We start from the raw sequence: 21,636 nt of genomic DNA, 5'->3' as shown, positions 1-21,636 counted from the left end.
GAGGATACACAACATCCCTGCTTTTCTTTCCTGCTGGCTTCTCAGCTGCTCCAAGCAGCAAAGACAGAAGAAATCGTAAGGTTCTGCTCTGTCATTTGGAGTCATCTGTTTCCTTTCTTTTTCCTTCCTTAGAAACTTTTTTCAATAAACAGTATAAAGGAGACACCAGAGGATGTCTACAAGAGCAAATTCATCTTTCTTCAAATGTAGACTTTTGGAAACTTTTGGCATTTACGGAAAAAGTCCCTGATGCTGCTGTTCTTTCCTCCACATCTCAAATGTACTAGAAAAGATGACATGCTTTGGGAGGCCAAGGTGGGCGGATCACCTGAGGTTGGGAGTTCAAGACCAGCCTGACCAACATGGAGAAATCCTGTCTCTACTGAAAATACAAAAAATTAGGCGGGCGTGGTGGTGCGTGCCTGTAATCCCAGCTACTCGGGAGGCTGAGGCAGGAGAATCACTTGAACTGGGGAGACGGAGGTTGTATTGAGCTGAGATCACGCCATTGCACTCCAGCTTGGGCAACAAGAGCTAAATTCCGTCTCAAAAAAAAAAAAAGAAAAGAAAAGATGACGTGATAAGAGGCTCCCTTATTTACTGCATCTGGCTGAGGTAAAGAGAGCTAATGATTCCTTCCAACAAAATGCACTCAGTATATATTTTCTAGAGGCCAGGTGTGGTGGCTCACACCTGTAATCCCAGCACTTTGGGAGACTGAGCTGGGAGGATCGCTTGAGTCCAGGCATTCGAAACCAGCTGAGTAACATAGGGAGAGCTCATCTTTACAAAAAAATTAAAAACTAGCTAAGCATGGTGGTGCACACCTGTGGACCCAGCTACTTGGGAGGCTGAGGTGGGAGGATTGCTTAAGTTCAGGAGTTTGAGACTGTAGTGAGCTACGATCCTGCCACTGCACTCCAGCCTGGGTAACAGAGCAAGACCTTGTCTCTTAAACAAACAAACAAACATCTATTCCCTAGGGACCTACAATATGCCAGGCACCACGTGGGGGTGATGGAGATAAAGTCAAATAAATTGGAATTTCTTTTGGAGACTGTATGTTCTTCAAGGTCAGGGATATTATTTTATTCCACTCTGTACCCCTAGCACATAGCAGAATGCCAGCATACAATAGCTACTCCATAAATATTTAAGGAGTATGTATTTGCTCACAGAAATCATTGTCTTGACCTGAGCAAAACTGGACTGTGCACATAATTTAGGGAAGAATTTACTGTGTCTTTAAAATCACATTGTTATCTTTGGCCACGATAAAAAAAAATCTCCAGCACCACAAAAACAATTGGCATTTGTGAAGCTCATACTGTTTTTAGGTACCATTAGAAGCACTTTGCATGGATCAAATAGTTTCATCCTTTTAATCATCCTAACAACCCTATGAGGTAGGCACTGTTGTTATCCGGGTTTTATGGATAAGACAGTAAACCACAGAGAGGTAAAATAACTTGCCTGGCTCCAGAGGCCTTGATCTTGATCTCCCGTATTGCAGCTGCCTAATCCTTCCAAAACCAAGCACAGGGAGAGCAAATTAAAATAGGAACTTTCAAACTTTTTTGGACCATATTCACAGTAAAAAATAAAATTTACACCAACAGCTATTTATAAAACTGAAGCAAAAGTTTCGGGAAACAATATTTACCTAACCAATATATTTTCGAACCCATTCTAGTTTATTATTATTTTTTAAAAGATAACCAAAATCCACTAATTTGATTTCACAGTATATAGCTTGAGAAACTCTAGATTAGGGAAAAGAACCCAACCCTACGTGGCTGACTCCGAGCTTGCTGTGATGAAAACATATTCTCTTTCTGAACTTTACCTTTTGGGGCAATTCAATTGCAATGTCTGTAGTATGCCCGATGCCTCCTTTAGCACACTGCCTCCAAGAAGCATTTCAGACCCTGAGCTTCTGGAAATCTTTCCTCTGCCCCTCTTCTGGGTCACTTTACCTCTCCAGGCTGCCATCTTGAATGGAATCTTCTGCAAATATGACTCCAGTCATATCTGCAGACCTGGTCCATGGGAAGCATGCATCTTTGTCCACCCTCAACCCCCTACAGAGAGGGTGAAAGTGCTGCCTTCTCTCTTCCTGCTCTGTTCTCTAAGGCCAATCCAGCTACAACTTCTCATACAATTCTTATGTCCCACCTCCTAAGCTAGGGGGACACAAGTCAAGCTCCCTGATTGATACTTAAAGGGGATATAGGCGGAGCACACTGATATCTCCAAAGGAATTCTTCCTCCCTCCCCTCTTCAACTCCACTCCCTTATAAATTGAAATTAGTTATGGGCAGAAAGGGTTTCACAGTCTTTTAGCATGACCTGGATTTTCTAGGACTTGGAATGTGTATCAATTTGCATCTATTTACAAAGATTTTACCCTGGGCAGCCTCTTCCAAAAGTATGAAGAATGAAGGGCTCCATTTTTGCATCATCTTACAGATGGGTAGGCATAAGTGGAGGGAATGAGAATAAATGAGCAAAGGTTTGGAATCTGGATAAGCAATCAGAGTTTGGGGATTACTAGGGAACATGACCTTGCTATGGAGAGTCCAGGTGTGGTAAAACTCTACAGGGAACAAAAGATAGCTATGAGTCAAAGGAATAACAACAGGTAGGCCAGGAAGCTTGCCAGGGGCTTAGATTTAAGCTTATTCTCTCCTGACATTAGTTGACTATTCTGGTCCAGTCTGTGTTCTGGATCCTTGTTACATCTCAATTCCTCCAGGCTCAGAGACTTTGTTCCTGTCCACAGTGTATCAAGTCGATTAGGGCTTATGTGTCTATGAAGTTTCTGCCTTTTTGCTGCCTCTGCTAAAAGGTTGATCTCCAACTTTGCTAACTTTATGCTGGTGCCTGAAACAATCCAGCTAGCAGCGGCAAGAGCCAAGCAAAGGATGAACTGACATGTCCTACAGAAGCTGTACTGGTGGGCCTGCAGATCGTCCTCACTTAGCCTCCAGCATCCACAGCTCACAGGGACCCGAGTCCCAGATGTTCACAACTCCAGGGCATGACAGCTAGGCCTGATTCTACTAGATGATGTCCCTCTGAATCTAAGCTGAAGACTAAGATTCGACGCTTAGCTCTGAGGTATATTGGCTACACCGTTTGAGTTGGTCTCAGTTTATCTTTGACTTTCAGTTTCTTCTGAAGTGCAGTAACAGTGACATCTAGCTAGATGGTTCAGATGTATTGTGATGAACAATGAAGTGATATAAAGAAAAGCATGTTGAAATTCTTGCTGCTACAACTGCTGAAATTTACCAGTTCAGTAGATGAAATGGAGAAAATATACTCACTCACATGTTGAATCTCTACGGTGAAACATGGGGACCTAATTTTTTTTTCTTTTTCTTTTTGGAGACAGAGTCACACCCTGTCACCCAGTCTGGAGTCTGGAATGCAATGATGCAATTATGGCTCATTGCAGCCTCTACCTCCTAGACTGAAGCTATCCTCCCACCTCAGCCTCTGGAGTAGCTGGGACCACAGGCACACACCGCCATACCCAGCTAATTTTTGTATTTTTTGTTGAGACAGGGTTTCACCATGTTGCCCAGGCTGTTCTTGAACTCCAGAATCAAGTGATCCTCCCACCTCTGCCTCCCAAAATGCTGGGACTAGGCAAGAACCACCATGCTGGCCTCATTTTTCTTTTTTAAAAAATTTTTTTCCTTTTACATTTTTCTTTTGAATGTTCAATGTGCATCTAGTTATCTTTGTTTAACTTTTAAAATGTTACGACGAACGAGATATCTTCAATGTAGTTAAGCTGTTGCAATAACAAAGCAAGACTGTCTAAAAAGGAAAACTGTCTAAAAAGGAAGAAAATAAACTTTCCAAAAGAGCAAAGAATCCAAGGTAACATTGCCTTCCATCTTCTAAAATTTCAAAAACATACTCAAACCAAATCCACAGAAAATAGTAGAGAACAGAATAAATCAGCTGGTCAGACGAAGGGCCAGGGGAAAAGTCTGGTTTTGAAATATGCTGGGAAGCTCAGAATCTTAATATTAAGTTTTGTTGATTTCAGGAGATAAAATGTAAAATAAAACAAAAACTTCATTTGACAAATTCTCTACTAGATGAGGAGCCATTAATAAATTTGAAATATCCTCAAATCGGTAAGCAAAACAACTCCCTGGGCAACCCTAGAAAATATTTTGAAGGCTCAGAAAGACCTAAAGGGACTCTGAAATGAGCCTGAAATTCCCATGACTGACTTGTGGTTAGCAGCTGGTATATGTTTACTTGGAGCCAAGCAGAACACGCACCTGGGAATCCACTCAGTGCCCTAGAGGTGGTGACTCCCAGGATTGACATGGACTGCTTCCAGAAAAGTGCTTGAGGCGCTGCCTATTATGTGTATGTTGTTGATGTGAAAATAGAGAATGTGAACCGTGAGGGAGGAGGAAGGAAGTGTAAATAATCAAACGAAGCAGAAGTTACCTAGTATTTCTTAGCATTGGAGGCCTTTTTACGCAATGAAGTCTTCTAAGGAACCCATATATAAAAGTTAGTGTGACCTGAGTCCATGGGTGAGAATAAGTAAATGAATAAAAATAAAACAATTAAGAGTGCTGCACAAGCCAGGCGCAATGATCCAGGCCTGTGATTTCAGCTCCTTGGGAGACTGAGGCGGGAGGATCACTTGATGCCAGGAATTTGAGGCTGCAATGAGCTATGATCATGTCACTGCACTCCAGCCTGGGTGACAGAGCAAAACCCTGACTCTTAAAAAACAACAAAAAATGCTGAGCACAGTGACACATATGTGTCGTCCCAGCTACTGGCAAGGCTAAGGCGGGAGGATCCCTTGAGCCCAGGAGTTCTAGGCTGCAGTGAGCTATGATCACGCCACTGCACACCAGTATGGGCAACAGAGCGAGATCCCATCTCTAAAAAAATTTAAAACAAACGAACAAATGAAAAATATTGCTGTCTTAAGGTTGGGAAGGGGCAGAGATCCCTTTGCTTGCTCATCACCAAGACACTTCTGTGAGGCCCCAGGGCTCTTTGGAGAACGTTTTGAAAATCATGGCTCTAAGTAATTATAGTTACTGTGACTGAACTAATTTAGCCCTAAGCTTCCTAAAATCAAGATAGAGAAACACTGTGGACTGCATTTCTCTTCTTCTTTAGATTAAAAAAAAAAAAAAAAGTTTAGTCAGAATGTAGTTATATTTTCAGGTAAAATGCTCAATACATTTTCAGATGAAGCTGCTCCAAATTAAAGCAGTGAGTCCAATTGTTAATCTGAAAAAAAAGTACAATTTACTATCTCCTCTGTTTCCAGACTTTTAGGCCCTCATAATTGTATTGTCTAATACAGTGGCCACTAGACACATGTGGCATTTACAGTATTTATTGATGAAATGCTCTATAAGTATTTACTGATGCAAGTAAAGAAATGCTCTATGGAGTATGTGTGTGGGGTTTTTCCACATTAATAGTTGGACTCATTAAATTTAGAAGTACTTTACCTAAAAAGATGTCTAAAAACCTAATGAAAACATACTGGGCATGAAATCTGCAAATACAATATCCTGTTTAAAAATAAGTTGGCCGAGCACGGTGGCTCACGCCTGTAATCCCAACACTTTTGGAGGCCAAGGCAGGTGGATCCCCTGAGGTCGGGAGTTTGAGACCAGCCTGGCTAGCATGGTGAAACCCCGTCTCTACTAAAAATACAAAAATTAGACAGGTGTGGTGGCAGGTGCCTGTAATCCCATCTATTCAGGAAGCTGAGGCAGGAGAATTGCTTGAACCCGGGAGGCAGAGGTTGCAGTGAGCCGAGATTGCGCCATTGCATTCCAGCCTGGGCAACACAGCAGGACTCCGTCTTAATAAAAAAAAAGTTCACCCTGGTTGCTAAGAGAGTAGATTTTAAGTGTTCTGCCCACAAATAAATGAGGTTAAAAAAGCATTCGATCTTTTGCTACTAAGTAAAAGAATATACAATATGGAAGATGTAAAGAAAAAAGTTCATCCCATGTTTCCCAACTTTCTGAACACTCTCGAAATACATAATTAACTTTTTTTTTTTTTTTGAGACTCTGTCACCTAGGCTGGAGTGCAGTAGCACGATCTTGCCTCACTGCAACCTCCACCTCCCAGATTCAAGCGATTCTCACGCCTCAGCCTCCTAAGTAACTGGGATTACAGGCATGCACCACCATTCCTGGCTAATTTTTGTATTTTTAGTGGAGGCAGTGGTTTCGCCATGCTGGCCAAGCTGGTCTGGAACTCCTGGCCTCAAGTGATCCACTGCCTCGGCCTCCCAAAGTACTAGGATTACAGATGTGTGAGCCACTATGTCTGGTCCATAGTTAACTTTTTAAAGGCTAATTTTTCTTTTCATCAATATAAACCTGCATGTAGTTTGAAGAATCAAATTGTTCTACAAGTTGTATTAAGAAAAAGAAACATTAACCTGTCATTAACATCACATCGCATTTCCCATTTCTTAAAAGCAACCGACTTCAACCCTTTCAGCTATTTAAGATCTATCTCCCTAACTGTGAGATGCTTAGATTGCTGCTTGTTTCCAGGCTATGCATGTATCTACTCATTCCCACTAACGCAAGATGAGCAGTTCTTCTCCAGATCCCTCCCTTCTGTTGCCACCCCTGCATACTTCCCATTTCCTCCTCCTCCAGTTAATATACATAACATTTTGTTACATAAAAATTCAGTGCTATAATTCTATGACCATGTAAATGATAGTCATACCTGAGCTATACAGAACTTTTTTTTTTTTTTGAGATGGACTCTCACTCTGTCACCCAGGCTGGAGTGCAGTGGCACCATCTCAGCCAGGTTCAATTCCCCTGCTTTAGCCTCTTGAGTTGCTGGGATTACAGACGCCTGCCACCACACTGGGCTAATTTTTATTTTATTTATTTATTTATTTAATTTATTTATTTTTGAGAGGGAGTCTTGCTCTGTCACCCAGGCTGGAGTGCAGTGGAGCGATCTTGGCTCACTGCAAACTCCTCCTCCTGGGTTCACGCCATTCTCCCTCCTCAGCCTCCTGAGTAGTTGGGACTACAGGTGCCCGCCACCACGCCCAGCTAATTTTTTTTTTAATTTTTTAATTTTTTTTAATTTTTAGTAGAGACTGGGTTTCACCATGTTAGCCAGGATGGTCTCGATCTCTTGACCTCATGATCCACCCACCTCGGCCTCCCAAAATGCTGGGATTACAGGCGTGAGCCACTGCGCCTGGCTAATTTTTGTATTTTTAGTAGAGACAGAGTTTCACCATGTTGGCCAGGCTGGTGTTGAACTCCTGACCTCAAGTGATCCATCCACCTCAGCCTCCCAAAGTGCTAGAATTACAGATGTAAGCCACAGCGCCCAGCCTATACAGAATATTGTTATTTGTACACAAGGATAAAGTTTGATGAATTTTCAAAGTGAGCACACTAGGCAACCATTGCCCCAATCTAGAAATAGGAGAGTAAAACAGAAGCTCCCAGCACCCTTATGATCCTCCTGTCAACCCTGTCCTAAAGAATCAACCTGACCTTTATTGCTGTAGATCAGTGGTCCCCAACCTTTTTGGCAACAGGGACCAGTTTCCCAGAAGACAATTTTTTCATGGATGGGTCATGAGGATGGTTTCCAGATGAAACTCTTCCACTTCATGGGATTATTATAAGGAGTGAGCAACCTAGATCCCTCACATGCATGGTTCACGATACGCTTCGCGCTCTTGGGAATCTAATGCCCTGCTGTTGTGACAGGAGGCGGAGCTCAGGTGGTATATTAATCCGTTCTCACATTGCTATGAAGAACTGCCCGAGACTGGGAAATTTATAAAGGAAAGAGGTTTAATTGACTCAGTTCCACATGGCTGGTGGCTTCCCCCATGATTCAATCACCTCCACCTGGTCTCTTCCTTGACACGTGGGGATTACGGGGATTATAATTCAAGATGAGATTTGGGTGGGGACACAAAGCCTAACCAGATCAGGTAGTAATGCTCACTTGCCAGCGGCTTACCTCCTGCTATATGGCCCAGTTCCTAATGCACTAATCCGTGGCCATGGTACCAATCCACGGTCTGGGGTTGGGAACCCCAACTGTAGATGACTTTTGCCTGTTCTTGAAATTTATACACATGCGTGTTTTTGCGAGGCATCTGGTTTCTTTTACTGTTCTTTTTCTAGCTTTTTGAGATGGAAGCTTAGATCATGACTCATCTTCAATCTTCTTTGTCTAATAGTATTTAAAACTATAAATATTTTAAGTGTTAGCTGCATTCTGCAAATGTTTGTCACATATTATCATTCATTACAAAATAGCTTTACATTGTGACATTTTTATATTTTTATGCCTAATTTCTTTCTCCATTGCGTTGTGTTCAGTATGTTCTTTATAGCAGTCCTTAGACATTTGCTGATACTTTTATACATCATAGACAATAGCTGCAGTTGAAATCATCACTTGATTAGCTGATAAGTCATTCTCCAAGATTTAGCAAATTTCTCTGCAGGTTAAACAGATATAATAGCAGCCTCTATCCTCAAACTTTCAGCTTTTTTTTTTTTTTTTTTTTTTGAGACAGGGTCTCCCTTTGTGTTCCAAACTGGAGTGCAGTGGCTATTCATGGGCATGATTAGAGCATACTGCAGTCTTGAACTCCAGAGCTCAAGCTATTCTCCTACCTCAGTTTACCGAATAGCTGGAACCATAGGCCCACAACACCACACCCAGCTAATCTTTCAGGATTTTTGATGATGACCTCTCCAATTTTCCTGGAGATGTAGCATTGTTGTGGTTTACTATCTTGACTTCTGCTTGGCACTTGTAACGGTCAGGGAAGCTAAGTGGAAATTCTGTCAATAGTCAAGTATGTCTATCTCAAACATACACGTTGGAACAAAAAATAAGCACAGGGTAGGTCCAGGGACTTACTGAGCTGCCTGAGAAATGACAAGCTGGGGTTCAGATTCCATTTATGACCTGACCTAAAAGAAGCCAATTGCCAAAGAAATGTAGAGTCACAGCGACATCAGAGTATCAATGGTGAATTTGGAGCTGACAGCAGGTCACAGACTTAAGTCTCATAGTTCACCAATTCTCTTGTTGTTTAATATGTATTTAACCCATCCATGGAATTCTTAATTTCAATTTTTCTTTATAACTATATATTTTGGACAATTCTCAATTATCTGCCCAATTTTTACTTTACTTTAAATGTTAAGAGACAGGATCTTACTATGGTGCCCAGGCTGGGGTGCAGTGGCTAGTCACAAGTGCCCATAACAGCACACTATACCCTTGAATTTCTGGCCTCAAGTAATCCTCCTGCTTCAGCCTCCCAAATAACTAGGATTACAGGCACATGCCACAGCACCCAGCTGCCCCATTTTTATACAACACCTTGCCATTTTACCATTTTTGTTACTCTTTTACTTCATTACACATATTAAACAGTCATTTCAAATTCTGTATCTGATAACCCTGGATCTGCCATCTCTGTAGAGCTTATTTTACAACTTGTTTCTGCTAACTTTTGTTTATGATGGCATCTTTTTTGGCAGAATAGGTTTGTTTCTTGGCTCCATCTCTGAAGACCAGACTTCCACTTCCATCTCCCAGTCAGAATCATGTTTCATGGTAAGCTCTAACTGCAGGCTTGTAAGCCTCCATAGTTGAGGAAGATGAGAGTTCTGGAGATGAGTGTTCAAAGAGTACCAGCATGCAACAGAGAAAGGCAAACGAGTTCTAAGTTGCTGCTTATGGGGTTGGTGGCAAAAGACAAGAAGGTTACAGAACTCTGTTTTGGGGCAGGAGTTATGCAAGGGAACCCAGACCTATCTATACTCTTCTGGCTCTTCTAACTCCAAAATGTAACAGGAACCCTTACTCTCAGGAAGTGGACTTTAGTAGTGATCCCCTGTGAATGCTCTCCAAATAAACCTCAGTCACTGTGTTGCAGGCATAAAACACAGGGGATCCTGAAGGCAAGTCCCTTTGTTGTAGAACTACAGCTGCCACCTATATCTTGCTCTTCAGGCAACTTAACACACTTAGAGTAGCAATCAGCCAACAAATTCGAAATACATAAAGTAAGATTCAAGCTGACACAGGGAAAGAAAAAATATCACTTAGTCAAAATTTATTTCAAGGCCTGAAAACATTCAGACTAATCAAAATGGTACTACTGTAACTTCTTATAATACATAATATAAAAGTTTTTGAAAAATATAGACACAACCCCTAAACAACACACTATCTGATTCTCAAAAGCAATGGCTATTTAACAAGATGTAAAGGGACAATAACATATCAAAGAACTTTCACACACCTAAAGAGAGCATTTAGCAGCAAGCTAGTCAGACAAAACAAACACAAATATTTTCACATTTCCTATGATTGTTTTTAACTTTACTTCATAAAGCCACTGATAGAGGCTTCTTTCAAGTATAAGAGTTCTAAAAGTAAAAACTGTTTTTGACATATTTTTATAAAGAAATAAAAAGCAAAACACAATCTAACTGTATTTATGAGTACCTCTTCTCCAACAGCTTTAGATGTTTTTCTGAGTACTTTTTATACAAAATATTTTTACTAAGATCAGTTCTAATTCACTTATGCAGATTAGGGGAAAATGATTCATAATAAATTAACTTTAAAATTACCTTCTATCTGCTTCTACCTCTATCCCCCCATCACCACCAAATCTGTTGCTACAGTGAACAATGATGCAATGTACTGTTTGAGGGGGCCCAAAGCAATCTGTAATCTTAATTTCCCACATATTAGTTAGTAGGAGGAAAAATCCACAGTATGAAGGCTATTTAACTAAAACTTCATGCTTTTCCCTCAAGCTGTAAGTACTCTTTAGCATTAAATTACATCGTGCATATACAACTAAACCCGTTTAGATTTGCCTTGGAATATAATTTCAAGGCCTTAAATATTAAAAATGATTTTATAACTATTTCATAGTTTAATTGGCTCTTAAATAGTTTTGCTAGGGGGGAAACATTTTGTGTTCTTTAAGAAATTGATACGTGTAAATGTGTTCACTTAAATCTTGAGAAAACCTAAGGATGAAGTCTGTTGTTTTGTTTTTCCTAAAAAAGGAAAAAAGAACCAAAGAAAAATGTTGAAGAACAAGAATATTTACTGTTAAAATGAAGAAACATTATCCAACAAAAAGGAGACATACAGATTTGAAAACACTTATTTTACTGTCTTCAACAACAACAAAAAACAGGCAGGGGAAGTCCAGAGGACTCAGAATTGAAGCAGCTCTGTACAATAATGAAGGTAGTACAATGATGTGACTGCAAAGAAGATGACTAAAACAAAATTTTACAAACATCTTCATGTTTGTAATGTATTAATGCACAAAGTATCAAAAATAGAAAGTCTGAGTTTCTTCCCCGCAGGTTTATGATAAACTATCAACCTTCTATTTAATGCATTTCCTTTTTTTTTTATTGAGATGGGGTCTCGCTATGTTGCCCAGACTGGTCTTGAACTCATGAGCTCAAGCAATCCTCCCACCTCGGCCTCCCAAAGTGCTGGGATTAGCGGTGTGAGCCACTGCACTTGGCCTTAATGCATTTACTTTTATAAGCCTTCTCTGTTTAGAAGTACACATTACACAAGTACATACATGCTGGCATTTTACCATGAAAATTTTAGTTTTCATCACAAACCAGTGACTTGTCTTTTTACCCACACTTACACACATGTAATACCTTTCTAGTGGTACATTTTAATCAATATATATTTTTTAAATCTTGATTTTTAACTCAATCTTTTTAGTGCTATGACATGATGGGCTTAATTTAACAGTTGAAGCATGATATGATAACAACATTCTATTGTTTAAACTAATTCACAACTGTAGTAAAGTGTTTGATTTTTAGTGTATAACCAAGATGATCTGGACAGTAATAAACACAGAAACACTAGAAAACAGGGAATGAATAAATAATACAATTTTTCATCAGTGGCCATTCATTATTTTGCTTTTGGAAACCTGGAAGAAATTGTCTTCTTTGATTTTCAAATGTTCTGGTAACTCTAGTTGTTTCTTAGCTTCTTCAATATCACCTTGAATTGCTGAAATAAGTGACTCTGCAGAGAGAATATACCAGGTAAAAATGATGAAAAACCATTAACATACTTTTTACTACTCCTCTGTTTAGCCAATCCTAAGAACTCACAGGATGGCAGTATCTCTGCACAGGGTAGATACCCAATAAATGTTTGTTCCATCACTCCTTCCAGGCCTAAGTCAATGGTACACAAAAGATATGTCCCTAGGCCGGGCGTAGTGGCTCGCGCCTGTAATCCCAGCACTTTGGGAGGCTGAGGCGGGCAGATCACCTGAAGGCCGGAGTTCGAGACCAGCCTAGCCAGCACGGTGAAACCTGACTCTACTAAAACTACAAAAATTAGTGGGGTGTGATGGTGGGTGCCTGTAATCCCAGCTACTCGGGAGGCTGAGGCAGGAGAATCGCTTGAACCTGGGAGGGGGAGGTTGCAGTAAGAGGGGGCGTCACTGCACTCCAGCCTGGGTAACAAAGAGCAAAACTCCGTCTCAAACAAACAAACAAAAAAAGGTATGTCCCTAATCTTATAATTTAAGAGAAAGGCATAGGCATAAACGTACACTGCAAATATCAAAGGGAGGAAAAAAGCATTCACTATTCTTTTTGGTTGGTATTTACACTTGTAAAAGAAACTTTATAACAGAGTTAAAACTATCACACTACACTAATACATACCTGATAACATTTGTTTCAAACGTTCTCTGATTTACTATATCTCAAACTTTCACGCATTTTAAAAGATTTCATCAACTTCATACTGCTGGAGAGAAGCAGCCAGCCTGCTAGGTTCAAAGCTAGACTCTGTTATTTACTATGTGACTTTGAGAATGTTACTTAATCTCTCTGTGCCATTTTCTCATCTGAGAAATAGGCAAAATAATCCCTCACAGGTGAAAGAAGATAAATTCACGTAAAGCAATTAAAACGGTGCCTGGCATATATTAAATGCTCAAATATTATCTGTCCTGCCATCATTATTACTGGTAGTAGTGGTAGAGGTACCTGTGGTAGCAGCAGTAATATTTAAGAAGATCAAAATAAGAACTTACCTAAAGAATCAAAGTTCTTTTCTGGTCTCAGGTAGCCAACAATGGCCACATTGAGGATTTCCCCATAGAAGTCCTCTTTGAAGGTATGCATGATATGTGTTTCCTATAGTCAAGAAATGTTACAAAGAGTGCTATCAGACTACAGTGTACTGAAATCTGAAATATATCTTCATGTTTATGGTGAGTTAATTTAAATGAAACAACACTCCTTAAACTTTTAAAGATTTAGGTTAAAATCTAAGTGCAGTTTTTCCTAAATTTTCCCAGCACTCCTGTTTGTGCGCCGATCTTATAAACATAACTGAGTGAGGTGGCAGTGTCTGGCATGATTTGCTGTTACTTAAAAACAAACAAACAATAACAAAAAAACCAACACATATCCAAGGAAGTAAGTATCTTATCAAAGTGAGAAAACAGGACACCAAAGAGAGAATGAGCAAAGTATTAAAAGATGTTACTACTAAACAACTGCTTGTAAGATCAGTCAGCATTTGCACACCTCTGACACACAACGTATATGGAAACTTCAGAGTTTGGCAGAGCTGAGGACTGAAGGGGCAGGAGAGCCATGCAGCTTCCTGATCAGGGAGTGAAGTGGCAAAAGGGTACACGGCACGTTAAAGCAAAATGCTGCATGAGGTAGAAAGTGCCCCAGAATCTAGTTCAGCTAAATCATCTGGGCAGTACTGTGGTTAAGAGCACTGACTTAGAGTCAAAAGTCTGGGTTCCCACACTTGGTTAACTGTATAACTAGCTTCCGCGGGGCTCAGTTTTTTCGTCTGTAATGGGCGGGGGGCGGCTTAAGTTAGAAGATACATTAAGTGCCCCATGGCTTTGGGGCTATGAACCAATATATTCTTTCTTTTCAGTAAACATTTGAATAATAAAAAAGAAACTAAGATATGTAAGACCAGTTGGGTGCAGTAGCTCATGCCTGTAATCCCAGCACTTTGGGAGGCGGAGCCGGGAGGATCACTTGAGGTCAAGAGTTCAATACCAGCTTGGCCAACATGGTGAAACCCCGTTCTTTACTAAAAACACAAAAATTAGCTGGGCATGGTGGCGCATGCCTATAGTCCCAGCTACTCAGGAGGCTGAGGCAGGAGAATTGCTCCAACCCAGGTGGCGGAGGTTGCAGTAAGCCAAGATCACACCACTGCACTCCAGCACTCTAGCCTTGGCGACAGAGCGAGACTCCATCTCAAAAACAAAATTAAAAAATAATTTAAAAAAAATGTAAGACCCTGACACTGACAATTATAAGACATTATTGAGAGAAATGGCAAACTTCCAAAGTAATCTACGAATTCAATGCTGCCCCAATCAAAATCCTAGCGGGTTTTTTAAAATAGGAGAAACTGACAAGTGACTCTAAAATTTATACGGAAAAGCCAAAATTATCCAAGAAAATCTTGAGAACAAAACTAGAAGGCTTCTACAACTAGGTATCAAGACCTATATAAGACAAGCTAACCAAGCATGTATTTGAATTTTTGGACTCACACACATATAAGGTCACTTGATTTATGTCCTTAGGTGACACTGCAGCACTGTTGTGAAAGGATGGTATTTTCAATGAATAGGCTGGGTCAATTCTACATCCATATGGGAAAAAATATTAATTTAAATCCCTACCAGATACCATACTAAAAAAGTCAATTTGAAGATATGTCAGTCAATTACACTTCCAGAAAAAAACCACAGACAAGTATCTTCATGACTTTTGAGTAATCAAAGATTTCTGAAACAGATTATATAAAGCACTAACCATAAAAAAAAATTGAACTAGATTGTATTAAAATTAAGAACCTCTGGGCTGGGTGCCATGCTCATGCCTGTAATCCTGGCACTTTGGGAGGCTGAGGCAGGAAGATTGCTTGAGCCCAAAAGTTTGAGACCAGTCTGGGTAACATGCTGAAACTTCACCTCTATAAAAAAATTTGAAAATAGCCAAGCATGGTGGCACATGCCTGTGGTCCTAGCTACTCGGGAGGCTGTGATGGGAGGATCACTTCAGCCCAGAAAATTGAGGCTGCAGTGAGCTGAGATTGCACCACTTCACTGCAGCCTGGGTGACAGAGGAAGACCCTATCTGAAAAAACAAAACAAAACAAAACTCTTCTTCAACACACCATTGAGTTAAAACACACACACACACACACACACACACACAAATGAAAGAAATTTGTAAGACAATACACAGTTCCAACAAAGGAAGTGGATCTAGATGTGTTACTAAGAACTTACTTAAGGTCAGTAAGATAACACTTTTTTTTTTTTTTTTTTTAAAGGGCAAAGGTCTGGCACAGGCACTTCACAGATGTGTGTTACTGGCAAAGGCAAGCAAAAGTTCAATTTTCCACTGGTAAGATACGCCTATGTTTCAAATTCAATTTTTCCTAACACTCAAAAGGCATTCCTTAACTGGCTATATAATAACATTTTTGTTATCTGAGTAGCTAAAGACAAATTAGTTATGGGCTATTGTCCCCTCCCCTTCTTTTCCTTCCTCATTCAACAGAATGGTATTTTGCGATCTTTCGATTGTTTTCCTTGTCTCCAAAAAATAATTTTCAAATCATTAATACTCAAAAATAACTGAAATACTGAGCAAAATGTTAAGTACTTCTGGGTCATTACTATTGCTTATGCCAGCATTTAGCTCTGTAGTTTTCCAGCAGTGACACACTTAACTTCTATTAACTCCACATAGAACAAAATTTAGCTTAACTGTAATTTGTTTTTGCCACACATTTGAGCTGACAAAAGATTCAGCCAAATCTAACAGATAAACACTGAAGTTGTGGGGTCCTGTAAAAAGAGTAGGGCAGAGAAGTATACCCTCAGGTGGTTTAAAAAGGAAAGAGAAAAGTACCAATGTGGGACTGCGTCAATAAGCACCATCCTCCATCCACCATCCATGTAGTAATCTGTTTTATCTTAAGAGGGTGACCAAGTAATTGATGCATGAAGTAAATGGTGAATGAAGTGCATTAATTGTGGCAAGCTCAATTTTATGAAACAGGCTTTTAAATCATTATCATCTTTGGTCAAGTGAGTCTTTCATAGACAGCAATTATCAAAGTCAGTATTATAATTTTGGTTTGTAACTCCACTCTATTTTCTACATAATTTAAAAAATAAATGCATAAAAAAACAATTATTAATCTTTGTTACTGGGTACCACAATGTATAAGGATGTAATCCGAGCGAGATGCAGGCAGTGGCATGCACCTATAGTCCCAGCTCTCTGGAGGCTGAAGGAGGAGGATTACTTGAGCCTATGAGTTTGAAGCTACAGTGTGCTACAACCTGGCCTGTGAAGAGCCACAGCACTTCAGTCTGGGCAACATAGTGAGTCCCCATCTTTAAAAAAAAAAAAAAAAAAAGATGCAATTTGTGAGTTCTGTATGCTATTGAAATTAAGTTGGTATAAACTCAAATTAAACTTTTAGAATTTCAGGATGTTAAATATAAACCCCATGGTAACCACAAAGACAGTATCTATAGAAATACACAGAAAGCAATGAGAAAGGAATTAAAATGTCACTACAAAACAAAACGCACACTACCACAAAACGCAGTAATAGAGGAAATGAGGGACATAAAAGTTATAAGGCATATAAAAAACAAATAGCAAAACAGTAGATGTCCCTCCTTATCAGAAATTACTTCAAATGTAAATGAATTAAACTCTCCAATTAAAAGGCAGAGATTGCCCAAAATTCCAGTATTTGAACTATATTGTGATTACCATTGATAAGCTATTTCTGCAACGAATACTGTAATTATTATTCTAAGTCATCATACCGTTTTCAGTTACAGAGCAAAATATAATGCTTACCATAGACTTCTTCGTATTCTTGTAATATGGGTTCCATCCTATGCTCACCACCATCTTATGGACATCTCCACTTCCAACACTGGCCCAACCATAGTAAATGCCAGTGGATATATCAGCTGGAAGATTGTCTACCACTTGCTCAGGAAAATTAGCTAAACAACAGAAGAAAATATTTTGAGTCTTACAAATTTCGTATTAAATGTCTGTAGCCGAGTGCAGTGGCTCATGCCTGTAATTCTAGGACTTTGAGAGGCCAAGGCAAGAGGCTCACGTTGAGCTCTGGGGTTTGAGACTGGCCTGGGTAACATAGCGAGATCTTATCTCTATTAAAAAATTAAAAAATTAGCTGAGGATGGTGGCCTGCACCTATAGTCTAAGCTACCAGAGAGGCTGAGGCAGGAGGGTCAGTTGAGCCCAGCAGATGGAGGCTGCAGTAAGCTATGATCGCACTACCACTGCACTCCAGCCTGAGTGGCAGAGCCAGATTCTGTCTCAAAATAATAATAATAAACAAACATTTGTAAAAATCACATGCAAGGCTAATGTAAATCATTACATTCACAAGACTTCTACAACTTTGCCTGTAAGTATCAATCTCATCCTTCCATTTTCCAGCTCAGATATCCCTCTCCTATTCATGTGAATAGGTTATGAATAAAGTACCAGGTAAGTATATAAAGCTCTCCAAAAAAATCTATACTCTTTGAGTAGGAGGCAAAAAACAAGTACCAGAGTAGATGGATTTTTTCCGATCTGTTCTTTCCTAACCAGGTACTGAATCACTTGAAAAGTTTCTTTTTTCTTTTTTTTATTTTTTGAGACGGTGTCTCACTCTGTCGCCCAGGCTGGAGGGCAGTGGCACGATCTCACCTCACTGCAGCCTCCGTCTCCTGGGTTCAAGCGATTCTCCTGCCTCAGGCTCCCGAGTAGCTGGGATGACAGGCACGCGCCACCATGCCCGGCTAATTTTTGTATTTTTAGTAGAGACGGGGTTTTACCATGTTGGCCAGGCTGATCTCGAACTCCTGACCTCAGATGATCCGCCCGCCTCGGCCTCCCAAAGTGCTGGGATTACAGGCGTGAGCCACCACGCCTGGCCAAAGTTTCTTATTTTTGAAATACACAAGTTCAAGGATTACTTAATAAGTCAAGACGCAGCCCTGGCATGTATTTCTAAGGAAGAATTACAGTCAGGTCTCGATTATGGAAATTAATGTAGACAGACTAATAAGGTTAGCTGACTCTCATTCAACTACCTATGTTATCATTTGGACACTACGTAACTACAAATTAAAAACAAAACCACCTTAGAGCCGGTTTACGAGTTCAGCCGACCTGGCCCACGTTACGTCTCTAATGGGCAAGACAAGCGCCATGCCTGACCAACTGTACCTTGGCTGGCCAGGGAGGCGTGAACGGGGGATCCTGCGATTCATCTCGGGCTTCCGGCCCTCACCACCCCTCAACCCCGTTCCCGCGGAGCTCGGAGCCAGAAGCAGGGACCAGCTCCCTCAACCTAGCCAACGGTCCTCCGCCACAGACAAGGGGATGCGGGAGGAAGGGTGTCCCCTCTGCCTGCGGTCCGGAGGCCCCACGGCCCGGTCCCGAGTCCCCGGCTGCCGTTTCTCCCCGCTCCCCACGTGACCCGGCCCGGGGGACTCTGGCCGCCCTGCTCTCACCTGTGGGGATGCCCAGCTGCTTGGAGCCGCGGCCGAAGCCCCGCACCACTTGGCCCCGGCAGAAGTAAGGCAGGTGCCTCATAATACAGTCCGCTCGGGGCATGGGCTGCGGCCCGGTCTGCGCGTCCTCCGGAGCAGCCGTCGACGCGGTGCACCAGACCCCGGACCAACCGGGGGGGAGGAGCGTGAGCTCTGCCTGCCGCGGGGGCGCACCAGGGGCCGCACGACGCCGGCCGCACGACGCCGACCGCACGCCACCGCTGAACGCTGACGCCGCCGACCCAACAAATGCCGCCTAGCGCCTCAGGAGCTGCGTCTCCGCTGAAGGGCAGCGGAGACAGCCGAAGTAAGTGCCGGGTGTGGGCGGGGTGGGGGGGAAGGGGCGGCCCGAAGCCCAAAGCCGGCCTCCGCCCCGCCGGCGTGCGCTCGCTTCTTCAGCCCAATGCCTCGAGCCCGCTCGGATTCCGTAGCCCCGCCCCCATCATAGCCCCGCCCCGCCGCTGCCTCGCCCAGCTTCCGGCGCAAGCTCCCGTCGCAGGCTCCCGCCGCAGGCACCTAATGTCTGGATTGCGGGCTTCGTTTCAGCCCCTGGCGATGGGAACTAATGTGGAAACCCCGTTTTCAACCTGAGAGCCGAGAAAGCACAATTCTCGAACAATTCTGGTTTTTTTTTTTCCTTCCTCCTGTTCGTAATAATCCGGAAGCCAAAGCGAGACGCTCTTTAGCTCATTGGCAACCGCTGGATTGAACGTCAGGCATCGCTCGTTCACGTTCGTTCTTTAAATATTTATTAAAGCTCCTAAATTCAGCCCAAAGATCGCCTCTTCACAGAGGCTTTTCCTGGCCGCCCTACCGGAAGCGGTCGTCCTCCTGCCGGACCACTGACCACGTTCTGGAGTCGAATGTAAGCTCCAGGGAAGCAGTCCCTGTCTGTGACGCTGTTAACCTCAGTGACTAGTGGAAGGTTACCGAGATGGGCGGTGACTGTCCCCTCTAGGCTGTCTTCTTGACAACTTCACAAGCCCGATAACAGGCAGTCCCTCTACTGCAACGCAAATAGAGGCCTTCGTACCCTCGGAACTGTAAACACGCACGCTCCTAGGGAAGTAGCTCTCGGCTCACAGGATATGCAGGGTGCAAGTTTATAAGAAGGTGCATCCTCTTACGTCTGAAAGACAAACAAGTTTTTTTTATTTTTTTATTTTTAATCAATGGAATCCAGAAAAGAAGTTTAATTTTTTCTTTTTTGCTCTATATATTTGTATAAAATTCTGTGCAGACCGTGTAGTCTCTTTCTACCTTACATGTATGCATCTCTGATAATATTTACCTGATACTAAATTTACGTTCTAGGCCAGGCTCAGTAGCTCACGCCTGTATTCCCAGTAGTTTGAGAGGCCGACGCGGGAGGATTGATTGAGCCCAGGAGGTCGAGCCTGCAGTGAGCTATGATCACGCCACTCCACTCCAGACTGGGCGACACAGTGAGACACCCCCACCCCTTAAAAGAACTAGAGAAGAGGAAGGAAGGGAGGAAAGGGGAAGGGAAAGTGAAAGGGAAGGGAAGGGAGAGAAGGACCCAAAGAAGCAATTACGGTCAGTAACTTATCTATACGGAATTAAACAAAGAATAATGAGAATAACCATAATAGTAATACAGGTAGTAAGAGTAGTAATAGCAAATTGTGAAAAGCAATTAAATTATCTGGAGAGGCTTAAGAGTTATTTTAGCAAGGTGTGTACAGGATTCTCTCACTCTTGACTCCCGTCCTTAATAAGAATGCTGCATTCCTTCTAATATAGGGAGGATGTCTCTCATATGGTAATTTCATCTGCTTCTAAGAAACAGAAAAGAGGTCAGAATGATTTTTTGTATCTATTGTTTTTCAAGTGCTTTTAATTCAAAATAGTCAATATGCAAGAATGGTATATTTTTAACTTCATCAGCAGTGATACACCTAATAAGAAAAGCCTGGAGGTGAGAACTTGATAAATCATCCCTGGGTCTTACTCCACTAAGCCCTAGGTTGCAAGAAGGTATGATAATTAAATGAGATAAAATAATTAAATGAATCATAGGAGGTAAAGGAGGAGGGGTGGTTTTAAGAATAGAGAAAATGCTAAGTATTTTTCACACTGTCTCATGTAATGCTGTCATCAGCTTTGTTGGAAAGCATTAACTTAAACGTATAAAAATGGGCGGGGCATGGTGGCTCACGCCTGTAATCCCAGCACTTTGGGAGACAGAGGCAAGCGGATCCCTTGAGCCGAGGAGTTCAAGACCAACCTGGGCAAAATAGGGAGACTTCCGTCTATACAAAAAATTTTAAAATAAACATGAGAAAAAAGAAAGAAAAGAAAAGAAACAAGAAAAAGAAAAGAAAGGGGAAAGAAAAGAGGAGAAAGTAAGAAAAAAAATTTTTTAAATCAGCCAGGGCCTGGCACAGTGGCTCATGCCTGTAATCCCAGCACTTTGGGAGGCTGAGGCCGGTGGATCACTTGAGCTCAGGAGTTGGAGACCAGCCTGGGCAACATGGTGAATCCCCGTCTCTACAAAAAATACAAAAATTAGCTGGGCGTGGTGGCGCTCGCCTGTGGTCCTAGAAACCCCGGAGGGTGAGGCACGAGAGTCGCTTGAACCTGGCGGCAGTTGCAGTGAGCTGGAGATCACGCCACTGCACTCCATCCTGGGCAACAGAGGGAGACTCTGTCTCAGCCAGGTGGTGGTGGCTTGTGCCTTTAGCCCCAGCCACTTGGGAAACTGAGGAGTGAGGATCGCCTGAGCCCCAGAATTTGAGGCAGCAGTGAGCTGTAATTGAACCACTGCACTCCAGCCTAATGACAAAGCGAGACACGGTCACTAAAAAATAAATAGGCCCGGCGCAGTGGCTCTTGCCTGTAATCCCAGCACTTTGGGAGACCGAGGCAGGTGGATCACCTGAGGCCAGGAG

General features: G+C 42.0%; 1 protein-coding gene across 1 annotated transcript; it reads right to left on the bottom strand.

Moving 5' to 3' along the window:
* Nucleotides 1-10,133: 10,133 nt before the first annotated feature.
* On the bottom strand, nt 10,134-19,140 carry RFK (riboflavin kinase). The gene is made up of 4 exons (XM_003267430.2): nt 18,686-19,140; nt 17,007-17,158; nt 13,163-13,265; nt 10,134-12,135 (listed from the first exon to the last, which is right to left on the bottom strand). The coding sequence occupies exons 1-4, from the start codon at nt 18,786-18,788 to the stop codon at nt 12,005-12,007; spliced, it is 489 nt and encodes a 162-aa protein (XP_003267478.1). The 5' UTR covers nt 18,789-19,140; the 3' UTR covers nt 10,134-12,004.
* Between the last annotated feature and the right edge of the window lie 2,496 nt (nt 19,141-21,636).

Source organism: Nomascus leucogenys, chromosome 1a, assembly GCF_006542625.1.
Source record: "Nomascus leucogenys isolate Asia chromosome 1a, Asia_NLE_v1, whole genome shotgun sequence".
In the NCBI taxonomy this organism is placed as follows: domain Eukaryota; kingdom Metazoa; phylum Chordata; class Mammalia; order Primates; family Hylobatidae; genus Nomascus; species Nomascus leucogenys.
This window is presented reverse-complemented; position numbering and strand designations above follow the sequence as displayed.

What these genes read in the sequence shown, in the direction of transcription:
- RFK (XM_003267430.2), bottom strand. Translation starts at nt 18,788, where the DNA reads ATGCCCCGAGCGGACTGTATTATGAGGCACCTGCCTTACTTCTGCCGG. An exon ending in GCAGCTGGGCATCCCCACAG is followed by an intron (nt 17,159 to 18,685) that starts GTGAGAGCAGGG and finishes TCTGTTGTTTAG; the next exon opens with CTAATTTTCCTGAGCAAGTG. An exon ending in AAAGAACTTTGATTCTTTAG is followed by an intron (nt 12,136 to 13,162) that starts GTAAGTTCTTAT and finishes TTCTCTCTGCAG; the next exon opens with AGTCACTTATTTCAGCAATT.